Consider the following 15,967-nt stretch of genomic DNA (forward strand, 5'->3'; position numbering starts at 1 on the left):
TAATATAGTTAAAACGCTCGTCTATAAAGTCCTTTAGTCCCACCCGCCGGAAGCGTTGGGTTGGAAGTAACCCTATTAAGGTTATAAATAAATCAACAGTACAGGTGCTACTGACTTTAAAAGATAGCTAGGTATTTATAGCTCAATATTGGGAGCAAGCAATTTATTTATTTAGTTAATTTAACAGTTTCTTGTACACAGGGAAGAAAATAAAGACGAATACTAAATAGATTACAACATGACAGACTAAGGTTATTTTTCATTATTATATCGTTTCCATATCTCGGGCCTATGGAGTCCCGGACTTTTGGAAAGCGTGGGTGGGGCCGAAGCCCTAGTGGCTCATTAAGACAATTATTTTTTTTTATTATTATTTGTTTTGTTTGTATATAAATTCATAAAGCCAAATAAACGACGAAAGGCGAAAAAGTGAAGATATTTTTTACGTGGCTACATTTATCAGAAGTCATAGACGTTATTGTAATTACGCATTGTAGTGTTATTAAATAGCATAACATAACATAAGCTCACGACTATATCCCAATTGGGGTAGTCAGACCAACGTGATATGTCGTGAGTAATATGTGTTAGTGAAAACTGCACTTAACATAAATTAATAACTCATTGGTGCAAGTCCAGTTCCGGGGTTCAAACCGGCACTCCCCGTTTGGGAAGCAAGCCGGTCAACCACAGTGGCTTTATATTATTGAATAGCTTTAAAGTATCGATCTAAAAAATCTAAAAAAGTATCGATCATAAAAGTTTTCTTGCTAGTGCGTTACACGTGTTTGATTCTCATATTGCGTGTAAATCATCTCCTTCATAATTTAAATGTGTAGCAAAGTTACTCAGAACTTTAGGTTGGTATTAATAAACTAATCTCAACTGAGACTGCCCTCAAGACCATGCTCAAGTCCATGTTTTTTTTATATAAGAACTGTCACATTGACATGATCTTGAGGGCAGTATCGAAGCTGAACTTAGTTTATTAATACCACCCTTAGACTAATACATCATCATCATCAGCCCATTAACGTCCCCACTGCTGGGGCACGGGCCTTCCCTATGGATGGATAGGGAGATCGGGCCTTAACCCATCACGCGGGCCCAGTGCGGATTGATGGTTATTAACGACTGTTAATGCAGCCGGGATCAACGGCTTAATGTGCCTTCCAAAGCACGGAGGAGCTCGAGATGAAAACTTTTTTTTGGTCACCCATCATATGACCGGCCTTTGCGAAAGTTGCTTAATTTCAACAATCGCAGACCGAGCGCATTTACCGCTGCGCCACCGAGCTCCTCTCAGACTAATACATTACATCACTATACTTTTAGAAGTTAGAATTAATTGACACTTCGTAATGAGAAGAAATGACAACAGAAAAACATCTTTTATATCAATGTAGGTATACATTATAAGTTTAGTAACTAGAATAGGAATCATTAAGATAATTACTAATCTTATGAGAAGCTTTTCTACATAAAGTAAGTTTCACAATTGTCCGACAGTATGATGATCCATGCTTCGGAAGGTACGTTAAGCCGTTGGTTCCGGTTACTACTTACTCATGTAAGTACTTAGTCGTTACATGAGCCTTTGGTGGTCAATAATAACCATGACATCAGGGTTGACGAGGGTGGTCATCCAACTCACTACCCACACGATAGAAGAAGACTAAGCTACGGATAGCCCTAGCTATTATAGTTGTCACATTTCATTCAAATACACGGCCTCTGTAATCCAGTGGTTGAGCGTTGGACTCACGATCCGAAGGCCCCGGGTTCGAATCCCAGTGGGGACATATCACAAAAATCACTTTGTGATCCCACGTTTGGTTAGGACATTACATGCTGATCACCTGATTGCCCAAAATTAAGATGATCCGTGCTTCGGAAGGCACGTTACGCTGTTGGTCCCAGTTACTACTTATTAATGTAAGTATGTAGTCGTTACATGTGCCATGTCAGAAGAGCCTTTGGCGGCTCAGTAATAACCCTGATGACATTGGTATTCCACCTCACAACCCACACGATAATAAGAAGATTCAAATTATATCGTCAAATAATAAATGAAATAACTTTTTGACAATACTTTTTATTCCTTACAGTCCTCCGGGCTCGTTACCAGACAAATGCAAATGACAGACAAATTACAACCGCTAATTGGTTCGGTGGTTTTCATCGAAGCATACTCCTTACAATGAAGACTTATCATCCAAACATGATGCTCGAGAAATTTATTTAGAAATTTATTTTATAAATAATTATATATCTACTTTTGTCACAAGAAGTACAGACAATTTAAGATTATACTTATCCAAAAATCTCAAGATTTTTGGAAGATCACGTGATCAGCCTGCTATTCCAAAGCAAGTTAGGAAGCTAGTGAGATTTATCACCACCGAATGACAGGGAAATGGCGGTCGGTTGTTTTTAAAATTTAAAATGAATTAAATTAATAAAACGTTTCAAATAAACATGGATTAAAGAAATATAATCGTTTCCTTCATGCCCCATCCCACAATTTTCCCACCACCGGGATTCTAACCCGGGACCTCGAATCGTGAGCCTAACGCTCAACCACTGGACCACTGAATTTATTGGTAATTGTATATCTTGGGGCCAGGACAGATGTTGAGTACGTTTACGAGCCGACACTAAGCTTAGTCGTAAACTCTCCAACGAGTGCGACCTGCGTAATTGGGACTATAAAACAAAGAATTGTTGATGAAAATGAATTTTATTTTTCGAATGGAATATCTGTAGATGGTGTACTTACATGATAATAAAGATGGTACAATAGTTGAGCATTGGTCTTACGATCCGGAGGTCCTGAGTTCGATTCCAGTCCATGTCTAACATAAAATCACTTCGTGGGACTGTACCAGGTTTGATTGTTTGTTTGTCACGTATTGTAACATAACATAACATAATGTTACAATACCTTTATTCCTTTTGTTACCTTGTGTTTATAATACCTTATATTATGTTTTGTATTGCATATATAAACAAATAATTCCACTCACATTGTTGTTCATTGTACGGCCTCCGTGGTCCAGCGGTTGAGCGTTCTGCTCACGATCCCGAGGTCCCAGGTACGAATCCCAGTGGAGACAAATCACGAAAATCACTTTGTGATCCCTAGTTCGGTTAGGACATTACAGGCTGATCACCTGATTGTCCAAAAGTAAGATGATCCGTGCTTCGGAAGTCACGTTAAGCCGTTGGTCCCGGTTATTACTTACTGATGTAAGTACGTAGTTGTTATATAAGTCATGTCAGGGGCCTATGGCGGCTCAACAATAACCCTGACACCAGGTTTGATAGGGTTTTCAATCCACCTCACAACCCACACGATAGAAGAAGAACTCACATTGTTCTCGGTCTCCCTGGTGATGTCCGCGTTGAAGGAGCGGCGCGCGGCGGTGTGACCACTCTTCTCAGGAGTGTTTATGGACCCTGAGCTCGCCTGCACCAGCCGCGCTGCGCCGTGGAATACCTGCCAGACCAGAAATACCAGGCTTTAGAAAAAAAAATCTTTTTTTTTATTATTATGGCTCAATTTCATTGGTCGATAGGGCCCGTATGCGGGGTGCGGGAGATTTCCAAAACGCATGCCATAGGGCTCGCATTCGGGGAACTATAGTCACTCGCCATGCCATTTGGTCGAAATACAGAATGCGGGGAATACCCGCAGGTGGCGTAACGACCGCTGCGCTGTATCGACTTGTTGATTTTCACTGGTCATTTTTCCGCGTGCCCGGGTTTCCCGCCGAGTATCGACCAATGAAATTGAGCCTTTTGTGCTGGTACACACTGTCGGGAAACCGCAAACAAAATCCCACGCCGCGATATGGTCCCGTAGCAATTGACTACACAATCGTAGCACAGTCGTAGCAGAAACTCTAGTCGAGCGCTACCAATTCAATGCTTGGAATTTGAAACGAACATTTGAATGCTTGTTGCATACAATCAATTTATAATTATATAGAATGGGTTCATCACTGAATTCGACTCCATGAGTTTGAATTCATGTTTGGTTGATATTGGTTTCCCACATTTGCGCCCGGTTAATGGCAATAGAACCGCCGCCTATTACATGGGACTTAAACTTAGCTGGCGATGTGCGGGTATGTATACTATTCACCTCATCCTACCCCTTCAGGGTATGTGGTTTTACTTTAAAGAAGAATAACACTCACCTTCGGCGTATGATCATCACTCGTCGGCGGCGGTGTGGTGCCGTCCTGCATGGAGACGCGCTCGCCATCTTGTGTCAGCACGCGGTGCACGCCCTCCGCCGGCACGTCAAGCTGCGTCTGCGCATGGACGTGTGGCTTCTCGCCCGGCGTCGCGTCAGCTGACGCGTGCTGTTCTAGTCGCATCACTGGTTCGCCGTTCGCTTGCACTGAATCTGTGAAAACAATTGAATATTTATTAAAAAAACGATTCGAACTTTCAGCTCTTGTCAAGCTAGGAGGAGAGGTTTAAACCACGGAATTGAAGAAAGACGTTGGAAAGGCGTACGCGTATTTTGTATGAGAACCGTTGTCGCTGGTTTAATCCGTCTCTATTTTGCTACCACTCCTGCAATCAGATAATTACAATAGCTCTAACTACTTCTCAAATTATATAGCCCTTTTATTATACTATCGAGGAGCTCCGTGGGTCGTAAAGTTTGCGGACGAGTGGAGTGGAAAGTTGGCGTATGAACTTTTGGCCCATACTTGTACTTGTATGGGCCAAAGGTGAACCAGATGAACATTTGGCCCATACTTGTATGGCGCGCGTTTCTCGCTCACTTGCCCTTCAAACCTCTTTCTTGTATTCCGTAGTTTAAACATTACATCATCATTTGCATTGTTTGTACATTTCTTGCACTGTAGGAGGGATAAGCAAGAGAAGTGTGGCAGGTTCGAAGGAAATGGAATTCCATTGTCTCTGCTTACCCCGAAATAGGCGTGAGTTTATATGTATGCATATATGCAGGTGGGATAACCCTAACTGTCTCCCTGGTGCAGTGGTTCGAGCGTTGAGCTCACGATCCGGAGGTCCCGGGTTCAAATCCCGGTGGGGATATAACACAAAAATCACTTTGTGATCCTTAATTTGGCTAGGACATTACAGGCTGATCACCTGATTGTCCAAAAAGTAAGATTATCCGTGCTTCGGAAGGCACGTTAAGCCGTTGGTCCCGGTTACTACTTACTGATGTAAGTAGTCGTTACATGAACCATGTCAGGGGCCTTTGGCGGCTCAATAATAATCATGACACCAGGGTTGATGAGGTTGGTAATTCACCTCACAACCCACACGATATAAGAAGCCTAACTTGCATTAATTGTAAGATCTTCTATCGTGTGGGATGTGAAGTTGGTTACCAACCCCAGCCCCAGCAACCCAGGTGTCACGATTAAAATAAAGAAATCATATAAACAAAAAGAAATTTCAGTCAGTGGTTTATAGCCTATCCTGGGACTCAAGCCTACCTCATCTCAGGGTTTTATGAATATATAAGTCATAATTGCTTCTCTGTTGTTTTCTTTTCTTTATTTTATACAGGTCGGTGGGTTAAATAAGTATTATAATAGCAATTTCTTAAAGACTCGCTATTCGCCTTCATATTTTTAAAATAAGAAAGCAGTTTTTTTTCGCCCTCTTTATTTTTCTTTTCAAAGACGGCACTTGAATGACAAAACTAGGCTAATAAGTTGCCGCTGAAGCAAAAGTCAGCCAGCGAGAATTGGATTTTTTCCTATATATACAGTAAGTTAAGTAGATAGTAGAAGTTCATTCCCTCAATATAAAATGTTAAAGCTGTTTAAATACAGTGCAATACCGGTTATAAAGTGTCGTTACACGCCGTTACTTGTGACAAGATGCGCCGCGGACCCTTTTTTAGAGAGATTGATTGTCTATTTCTTATACGAGGTCTATGATCTAAACAGAGTTCGTTAGTAACTTCCATGGATATTATGGTACTATACTTGTTAGCATCAATCCGCCGCCGGAGGCCTGTGTTGCTATGCTATGGCTAGAAAAACAACCTATATACGTCCCACTGGTGGGCACAGGCCTCCCCTCTGTTAACCAGAGGGGGTACGGAGCATAGTCCACCACGCTGCTCCACTCCGAGTTGGTAGAGGTGTTCTTTACGGCTACCAGCCGAGACCAACGGCTTAACGAGCCCTTCGAAGCACGGAATCGTCTTGATTTTTTGGACAATCAGGTGATTCAAACCTGCAATGTCCTTACCAAAAAAGGACAGTCTCACAAAGTGATTTCGACAATGTCCACATCGGCAATCGAACACGGGCTTCCAGATCGTGAGCCCAGCGCTCTAACCACTAGATCACGGAGGCTAGCTCGTGAGCTGCTTGCTCTATGGTTAGTAAAGACAATCGGATTTATGCCATACGAGCACAGACTTTGTCAATAACTCACACAACAACATTTCAAATGCAGGCAACGCTAGCGGCTTGCTTGTCGATTTGCCTTGAATCTGCAATTCGTTCCGCATTTCTTATAGTTAAATCCCGATTGCCTATAAACCGTGACTTGGTTTAAATTCACTTCAGATTGTCGTACACGTCCATCTGCTTGTCTTCCCGGGCATGTCGGAAAATCCGATAGAGGGATTGTATTCTTTCTAACATGATGGATAATTGATCACTTGTCACTTTATCTTTCCTTATAGTGATAAGACTATTGGCAACCTCGCCATAGACCAGTTAGTTTTTCAATCCATATCAACATTTGTGATCTCAATTTCTACCCTGATTGAAAATAATTGCAAGAAATCGAAGTTCTGTTGACGATAAACACATCAGAATGTAATTTTTCAAAAATTATCGCATTTTAAATAAAGAATACCGCAATAAAAACAACATTAACTACAAAACAAACACAAAAAGACGCATTAAAAAATCTAAAACAATTTAAAAAAGGCGCGCAGTTTAAGCTGTTTTCTCTATAAGCTACGCGTTTTCGCGTTATGGGATTTTGAGCGTGAGTTTATGTATGTATGAATGTTATACGTAATGTAATAATTACTTATACTTTGTTTTTACTTACTTGAAGCCTCTGATGGCTTTCACTACTTGGTATAATAATACGCAATTTATGTTATTACTGGAAATGTAACTTGTGTTTATGCAAAGTACAGTAAGTACATTGGCAGGAAATAAGTAGTCATGAGCAATATAATGTACCCACTTTAGAACCCTGTCGCACTATCATATTTGATATTTATATATGTAATGAGACTTTCGGTTTAATTTGTCAAAAAAGTTAATGTGACATGGTTTCAAACTGTATAAATATTTGTACTCGTGACCGTACAGTCATGAGCAATATAATGTACCCACTTTAGGACTCTTTCGCACTAATATATTTGACATTTAATGAGACTTATAGTTCAATTTGTCAAAAAAGTTAATGTGACATGGTACCAAAGTGTATACATATTAATGCTCGTGACCGTACATACAATGGTCGCGTATTATGGACTCTCTCCTTTAATTCAAGAGTATGCTATCACCGTTCGTATTAAGTACACTATTTATTAAATCAAAATATATTATATTATTGTTGTTGAAAAATATTTTTATTGTTTAAGTATATTTAAAAATTATTTTTATTTAATATTATTTTTGATTAGGTATTTTTATTCACTTATATAAAAAGGGGAAAGGAATAAAATAATCCATCACAGAAGACGTTAATACCTATTGCATCTGATGGATGTTTGATAAGTTTTTTCAACATTGACTTGTAAATCTCTACGTTCGAATTTTTCCTTTGATGTTTTTATCCGCGTTGTCTTTCGGCAGTGAAGCAATCTCCGTCAGCTTATAGGAAAAGTTTACGTTTTCTTTTTATAGATATCGACATGCGAAGAAAATTCGAATCTTCTTTACATTTGAAAAGAAAATGACAGTCAAAAGGCAGAAAAGTACATCTTTACTTTATTCCATTTCATTAATATAAAGAGAAAACTCTTATAACACTCCAAACATTTCTTTTATGATCTTTCTCCATTTGTTTTCGTGATAAAGCTGTATAATGGAGGTCTTAAATTCGATTCCCGTAATATATATAAGTATATAAAAATATGTATATAATGTATGTATGTGTGTGTGTGTGTGTGTGTGTGTGTGTGTAATATGTATATTTGCCATTATGTGAAAAAAACTTTTTTTGTTTAATTATGACATTTACCTCTACTATTCTCTATCTCACAAGGTTACTATTAACTTTAGTGGTTACTGAATTACCATGCCAATTTCAGATTGGTAATAGATTTTGTAATAAAAACGTGGCCTGTAAATCTTTCTCAGTTTTTTTCTAAAGACCTTTTGAAACGAGATACTTAAGACGACTCGTGAAATGAATTAATCTTATTTTTATTCACAAAATAATTTGTTAATGGAAACAAGTTCATTTAGCTATTTTCATTCCATTTTATATACGAATATTCGCAATCAAACACTTACAAAAATTAGTATTTTGAACTGTCTCGTCTGAAGATTATAACGTCTTAGTCAATAATAGAAGAGATTTCTAAAGTAAAAATTGTTTAATTATAATATTTGTCTAAAAGCTAGATTACCGTTGATAAGTTATGTTGAAATTTGATAAAGGCTAAGAGCAAAAATAATAATTAAAAAAAACGTTAATTTCGGATAAACTAAAAAATTCGTGTTTGTTTCCATTAATTTAGCTAACTACTAGTCATTTATCGGTCGGAGGTTTACCGTAGAATAATAGGTTCCAAGCTATGGCCCATCTTGTGTTCTGTCCTAAGTGTCTTAACGCCTGCACTATTAAAGACCTTCACGAAGCCACTGACAATGCCGTAACCGTGGCCAACTATTGTTAAGCAAAAATAAAGCATCGATCGCCACCGACTCGCAAAGAAGAAGAGATTCCAATAGTCTAGTGGTTGAAGCATTACGCTCACGATCAGAGGTCTTAGTTTCGATTGACGGTGGATACATATATGTCGAAGATCTTGGACATTGATCTTGGATTCATCATCCGAAGAATCATCTGATTGTTCAAAAGTGAGGTGATGGCGTGTTCTAGGCGTTAGTTCCGATGCCATTTTTTTCAAAGTATACGTAAGTCATGTCAGGTGCCTATGGCCGCTCAACAATAACTCTGACACCGGGGTTGTTGAGGTCGATAATTGACCTTACATGCTCATAACTAGTCATATCAAAAAGAATGACATACCTAGCCGGTGGTATTCGACGTGCTCGTGGCTTACTCCAGGGGCGAGAACCTTGGTTTCAGCTGAAAAAAAAACATAAGTAAGTAAGTAAGTGTTCAAAACTATTTGTGGATGATAGCGCGAATAGTCGAAGAAAGCGTGGGTGGTTCTAAATTCAAATTCTGATACACGTAATAATTGATGAACAACATGGATATTATTCTTTCATTACGATTTCAATTAAGTTTTCGTTACGAGTACTAACAGCCGTGTTGAGGTATGATTCAGAACATGATTCTGAGTTGATATCAAGTGGAATTTCCCAACGCAAAAGTTTCTCTCTCTCTCTCTCTCTCCTTGGCATTTATTCCCGTCGCAAATGTATGGAAATGAAAATAATAAAAAAAAAAACAATTTTTAATGAATTTTCTGGCAGGAAATTCCACTTAATATCAACTCAGAATAATGGTCTGAATCATCCCCCTCAGTATTCGTTACGGTGTCACCAACACCTAACGAATACTAAGGTGATTCGAAAATTTCCATCGCAAAAGTATAGAATTGAAAATACCAAAAAAATCTTGAATTATGCGATGGAAAATTCGACTAGCCCGAGTCATCCCCCTGAGTATTCGGTACGATGTCAATAAAACCCTGTATTTTTACTTAGTTTACTGTTGAGTAAACAACGTAAAAAGATAGCAACAAGTTTGACGATTGATAAAAACAGATAGAAAGTTGACTTGGTTATCTTTATGTCTATCGGGAGACACGCCGTCCCTTGTTATTCACACTACTGACTCTATCGCAGTCTACTTAAACAGAAAATAGATTATGTTATCGTTATATATAACAACATAACATAACATGCCGTCACGCCTGAATCGTCAAGTATATATATTATAATATAATATATTATCTATAGATAGACGCTAGTGGATCGGGTAGACATTATCTTTCCCGATCGCAACTTCTGTATCTGAATCATACAGAAAGTTGTGTTGTACGCCAACCGGCAGATCACTGAGTTTTTATTTATATTATCTATTTTTTAAATCTACTCACTGTATCTGTGTATTATAATAAATAATTTGAATTTGGAACTCGTACACACAGAAGTTCTCCTCCTAAAATTCAGTGACATATCCACATACAGACGAAAATACATGTATTTATTCCTTTTTGTAGTACAGAAGTCAAAGAACTAGCTTTTTACTTTTATTATATTCCGCGTAGGTTACACATATAATTATATTGCCAAAAGTACTTATAAAACATTTTTTTACTCTAGGCCTTCACTTATAGTGAACTAACAACCTAATTTGAGAGAAAGTTAACATATTCTAGTCTGTCTATTATTTCTAGCTTGTAACCTTGTATGAATGCTGCAGTAGTTTTAAGCGGATGAGACGTTCGTTATGTAAAATTGACGATTCAAAGTGTAACTATGTTACCTACTGAATAAAGATATTTTTGAATTTGAATTTGAATTTGAAACTTGTGGAACAACAATTTAGGTCATATACGAGGGTTATTCTCATAGCTTTTCTTATCCAAAGACTAGGATCCTAATACCACCAGGATTGATAAGGTCGGTCATCGATCTCACAACCCACTCGAGAGAAAAAAATAACAATCCCATTTCGAAGGTTTTTTAAATGTTGCTACTGAGGAACTTCCCCAAAAATAGATAGCGCTGCTTAGAATTAACGTGATAATTACCTATTTTCTCATTGCTCTGTGTACATAATTAGGTATACAAAAATATAATATAATGGCAGAGGCATACATAAAAATAATTGTTGCTTGATATTTGCATCAGATACGTATAGAATTATGTCGCTACCTATATTTATTTTCTTTCCTTTGATCTGAATAATAATGTGTTGTACCTGAGTGTAATAACAAGGGTCATTATTTACACCCAAAAATTAGAAGGTTAAACGAAGACAAAACTGTACAGCTCCATCCACAGTTTTTTTTGAGAACGTAGCCTGGAAAGCCACTCCTTGGGCACCTTATTTGAAAACTCTATGATTTTTGAACAATTTCCATCCATTTAGTAATTTTATAATTTATGGTTAAGCGGATGAGACGTGGGTTCCTAGTTCATCATGCGTCGTCGTGAAATTATATTAGGGCTATGTTTGTCAATCCTATTAAAATTTATAATTGTCAATTAAGAAACCAGTGTCTTACACTCCGATTTCATTTAAGTATTTATAGAGATACTACTTATGTGAAACACGGCTCGTGTAGGGCGAACCTTTCTAGTTAGTGGTCTAATTATTCAATAAGTTGATTTAATAATAAATGAGGGACTATTTTTACCCAGGCACTCAAACAGATACTTATATTTAATAATAAAGATAATAAAAATAAATGTTTATTAAATTAAATAGCTTGTTGTAGAAAATTATAATTTATTACTATTATTTTTTTTATTATTTGAATCATATTCATGTTTGAATCATAAATGATTATCACGAGCATGAAAACCCACATTCCCGTGAAATGCATTTCGAAAGTTTGTGACGTAACCTACAAGTATATTGGGCTGGATTTTCCTTCGCAGGTTGGAAAGTCAGACAGGCAGTCGCTTCTGTAAAAAAGCGGACCTGACAAATCTTCAGGTTAAGAAAGCGAACCCTGTGAAAAACGGGAAAACCCTAGGGAGATGGTGATGTAGAAAATTATAGCTTCCAATCGCGCTAAAAGAAAATAATCTTCTTCTACGTAGTTTACTGGAAGTCAGAAAGTATTGTTATTGAGCAAGCTATTGCGGTTACAACTCCTAAGTGACCACTCAAGTAAAGTGACAAAGTTCACAATTGTAGAAAATCCTTTCAGAGAGATTTTATTACTCTACACACACAAGTACAAAAGTGACTGCGTAGTTTAAATATGCATTAGACCTGAAAAAACACAGGTAAAAGGTCATAACCCACACTTGGCCTTAACACACAAACCCACGCCTATTTCCCACTAGGGTTAAGAGAGACTGTGGAATTACATTTTCTTCGATCCTGACATACTTCGCTTGCTTCCTTCACATTCATGACTCGTTTCAAACACGCACACCGTTTATGGTAGTAAAAAGGGGGAAATAAAAGGGGGGGAAACGGAGGGGGGGGGGGGGAATGGGGGAAAAGTGGGATCGGTGGGCTCAAAAGTCTTATTTTTGACACATCCATAAATACGTAAGTACGAGATTAGTCCGCACATATAATGCACGGTTCGGGGAAATTGATTTATTTACGGATAGTAAACAACATTCTTTATTATTTAATATTAAATGTACTGTGTTTGATTGAAGTACTTAATTGAATTACTTTTGTATTGCTCTCATATTGAGTATCATATTGATTGAACGAAATGATACAAACCGTTGTGTTGTATTGACACACACACACACACACACACACAGAACATTTAAATTAATTGATTTTTTGTATCCTTTCATGTATATTTCTTGTTAATCTTACCACATAATAAGTGGATAGTTGTGATTGGTCTCACATAATATGTAAATAGAATAGAATAGAAAAAGTTTATTATAAAAGGACGCCACACACAAAAAAAGTCAACAACATCATATCAAATTTCCACTAAAACAATTACAAAAAAGCAAGACGGATGTTTGTCGAAATGACCATAAGGTGGTGGTGGACGTCCTGAGATAAAAGGGCCTCACTCAGCACAAGTCGCGGCGTGAACCACGACGCTGGTATTATGTGGACCCTGTTAGGTGACGCACGAACATCGTATTCCATAAACATGTGTTAATGGTGTATAATATATTCAAATTCAATTCAAAATATACATTATAATATAAACCAAATTATTTTAATAGAATTAGAGTGTACATAGACAAATATTATCGCAAAGATGTATACGTAAATACTTAAGGTTAGAATAAAAAAGAAAGTTATTAATATAGGTAAAACTAGTAAACAAATGTAATAATATAAATGACACCAAACATTGTACGATTGGATAATATGACTGTTGCAGCGCCAAACAAAAAAAAATACATAAGATTACGCTAATTCTCGATACTCCATTGTCTTTTAGATTATCGGGAAATAAAGATCTAATATCGTTGTTCACTTGAACAGCTTTCAATCACGTAATATGAGGATATGGAGCATACTTCGCCATTATCGGGTCCCGCTGTGACCTTAAATTAAGGATAGTTAACTATACTTCTTCCTCACACGTTCCGTAAAGTAGGAAAGAAAATGGTAATAATAACGTAAATAACGTATAAAGTATGTATCTTCTTCTATCGTGTAGGTTGTGCGGTAGATTACCAACCTCAGCAAACCTGGTGTCAGGGTTATTATTGAGCCGCCAAACACCCCTGACATGGCTCATGTAACGATTACTCACTTACACCAGTAAATAGTAACCGGGACCGGGAACAGCTTAACGTGCCTTCCGAAGCACGGATCATCTTACTTTCAGATAATCAGGTGATCAGCCTGTAATGTCATAACCAAACTAGGGATCACAAAGTGGTTTTTGTGATATGTCCCCACCGGGATTCAAACCCGGGACCTCCGGATCGTGAGCCCAATGCTCAACCACTGGACCACAGAGGCTGTTAAAAAATGTATAGTGACATAGTTATAGTGTTCCATAAATGATATGCCTGTCCCGTCCCTTTCCTTTTCGGCGGATAAAAAAATAACAAAAAGTTTTAATTATGGTTTAGTTTAAGTGTTAATTGTACATAATTTATTTTATTTTGAGTTTTGTTTATGGTGTAAATAAAGTTTTATTTTATTATTTAAAAAATAACAGATATTAGTAACTTAAGATATAATTTTGTGGTACTCGCAGGCCTTAATTTATAATATTATGTTACTTTAGTAACACTTTGTAGGAGGACTTGTTAATTTCTGAGGAATAACGTTTCCCACTAACTTTATTATGTTCCCTTCCTTATCTATCACGATAACCAATTACAAGTCAGTCATTCATCTTAGTTCCATCATCGATAGCCAATTCAATATTCATCAATCATTGTATTGTAGACTTCCTTTCTACAGTAGAATATTAAGTAAAGTATATAAATTTGATATTTTATTATTTTTTAGTCATAAAAAACATATACAGCCTATATGCGTCCCACTACTGGGCACATGTCTCCCATCAATCAACCACAGGGAGTGTGGAGCATACTCCACCACGCCGCTCCTCTGCTGATTGGTGGAGGTGTTTGACTTTACGGCTAAAAGCTCGGAATCACATTACTTTTTCGGACAATCAGGTGATTCAAACCTGCAATAACCATAACAGACAAAGGACAGTCTCAAGTAATTTTGTCAATTTCCCCACCGGGAGTCGAACTCGGACCTCCAGATCGTGAGCTATAACCACTGGATCACAGAGGTTGTCATTTTTAGTCAGAAAAATAATATATAAATATACTATAAGTATAAGCAAGCAGTCAAATTTTGAAGTCAGAGAATTTATAGACGTGAGTTACCTCCATAGGTAGGTAACCCTAGTTAGCTAGCCCATGCTAACTTTACATTATATTTTTTCTGCCATTTTTAGGGGTACACATCTACCCACTGACGCATACTCATAATAGAAAGTCAACGTGTCAATAAACGCATAGCAAAAACAAAACACATAAATAACAAAACAGGAACCCATCGTTCATATACTTAAGACAGCCAAGCGCACGCGCGGACCTCCCACACGTGCGCTTGGCTACTCCCGATTACAATTTCCGTGAGGCTATAAAAAATGTTTTTATTCTTCGACATTTTCTCAAGATGTTGTAGCTGTGTAGAAGAAATTTAGTCGACAAATGTGTAACAAAGGATGGACTTATAAAAACGATTGAGAGACAATTTCCAGACAATTTTGCTTTACGTGAAAGGGAAAGGACTAAGGACTACGTTACTTGTAACCTTGGAATAGTGATATAAGACTTATTTAACTATTATTATAATTATAATAGAAGACTTATTTTATTTAAAAGAATGATACATAAATAATTGTCATTTAATTTTGTTATTTAAAAGAAATTAAATTATTTTTTCAATTTTAAACTTACCAGTTTTCAACTTCTCTAACTGTTCCACAGGTGCGTCCTGTAAAAGAAAAAAGCAATGTAAACATAAAACATCAACAACACAACACCAACAACAACACAAAACATGTCATCATAAAGATTCAACGCGCATTGAATTCAAGAATAATGGAGATCGAGTTGTAAGGCTGCTTTTCCACCAGAGCTGTGCGAGTAAAATGTGTCGTACGAGGATGTATAGCTGTGCTGTGGAAATGTGGAGGGGTTTCCACCAGAGCTGTGCGAGGTACGATGAAATGTAATGCGGAGCTGTCAAAATGCGGAAATGTGCGACCCTTCGCACACATTTCTCACTTGTTTTTTATGTAGAATGACCTCGCTTCTCTAAACCCTTTTCCGCCAGAGCTGAGCTGAGCGAGGCTAGGAAAATGAAGTGATTCTATTGGTGGATTTTTTCCTCGCACACCGCTTAGCTACCTCGCACAGCTCTGGTGGAAAAGCAGCCTAATGCCGATTGTTATGTAACAATATACTACAGATCGAAGTGAATAGGAATCGAAGATGTTTGAGAATGGAATTGCTTTGGGTATAGCGGAAATTTTATTTAATTCTGTGGGCTTACATACAGTATGTTCACAAAACGTTTTAATAATTGATTACATAAATGTTAACAAAAGGCTTGAAACATTCTATGTTAGAATAGC

At 37.4% G+C, this 15,967-nt stretch overlaps 1 protein-coding gene across 1 annotated transcript in view; it reads right to left on the reverse strand.

The window, feature by feature from the left end:
* LOC126369649 (uncharacterized) overlaps positions 1-15,967 on the reverse strand; it is a 108,466-nt gene that overhangs the window by 22,474 nt on the left and 70,025 nt on the right. The window contains exons 4-7 of the mRNA XM_050014192.1: positions 15,288-15,324; positions 9,238-9,297; positions 4,203-4,414; positions 3,374-3,499 (exon numbers count right to left, since the gene is read on the reverse strand). Of these exons, the coding sequence (XP_049870149.1) occupies positions 3,374-3,499; positions 4,203-4,414; positions 9,238-9,297; positions 15,288-15,324 (435 nt within the window). The remainder of the gene's footprint in view (positions 1-3,373; positions 3,500-4,202; positions 4,415-9,237; positions 9,298-15,287; positions 15,325-15,967) is intronic.

This window comes from Pectinophora gossypiella, chromosome 9 (assembly GCF_024362695.1).
Source record: "Pectinophora gossypiella chromosome 9, ilPecGoss1.1, whole genome shotgun sequence".
NCBI classification, from domain to species: domain Eukaryota; kingdom Metazoa; phylum Arthropoda; class Insecta; order Lepidoptera; family Gelechiidae; genus Pectinophora; species Pectinophora gossypiella.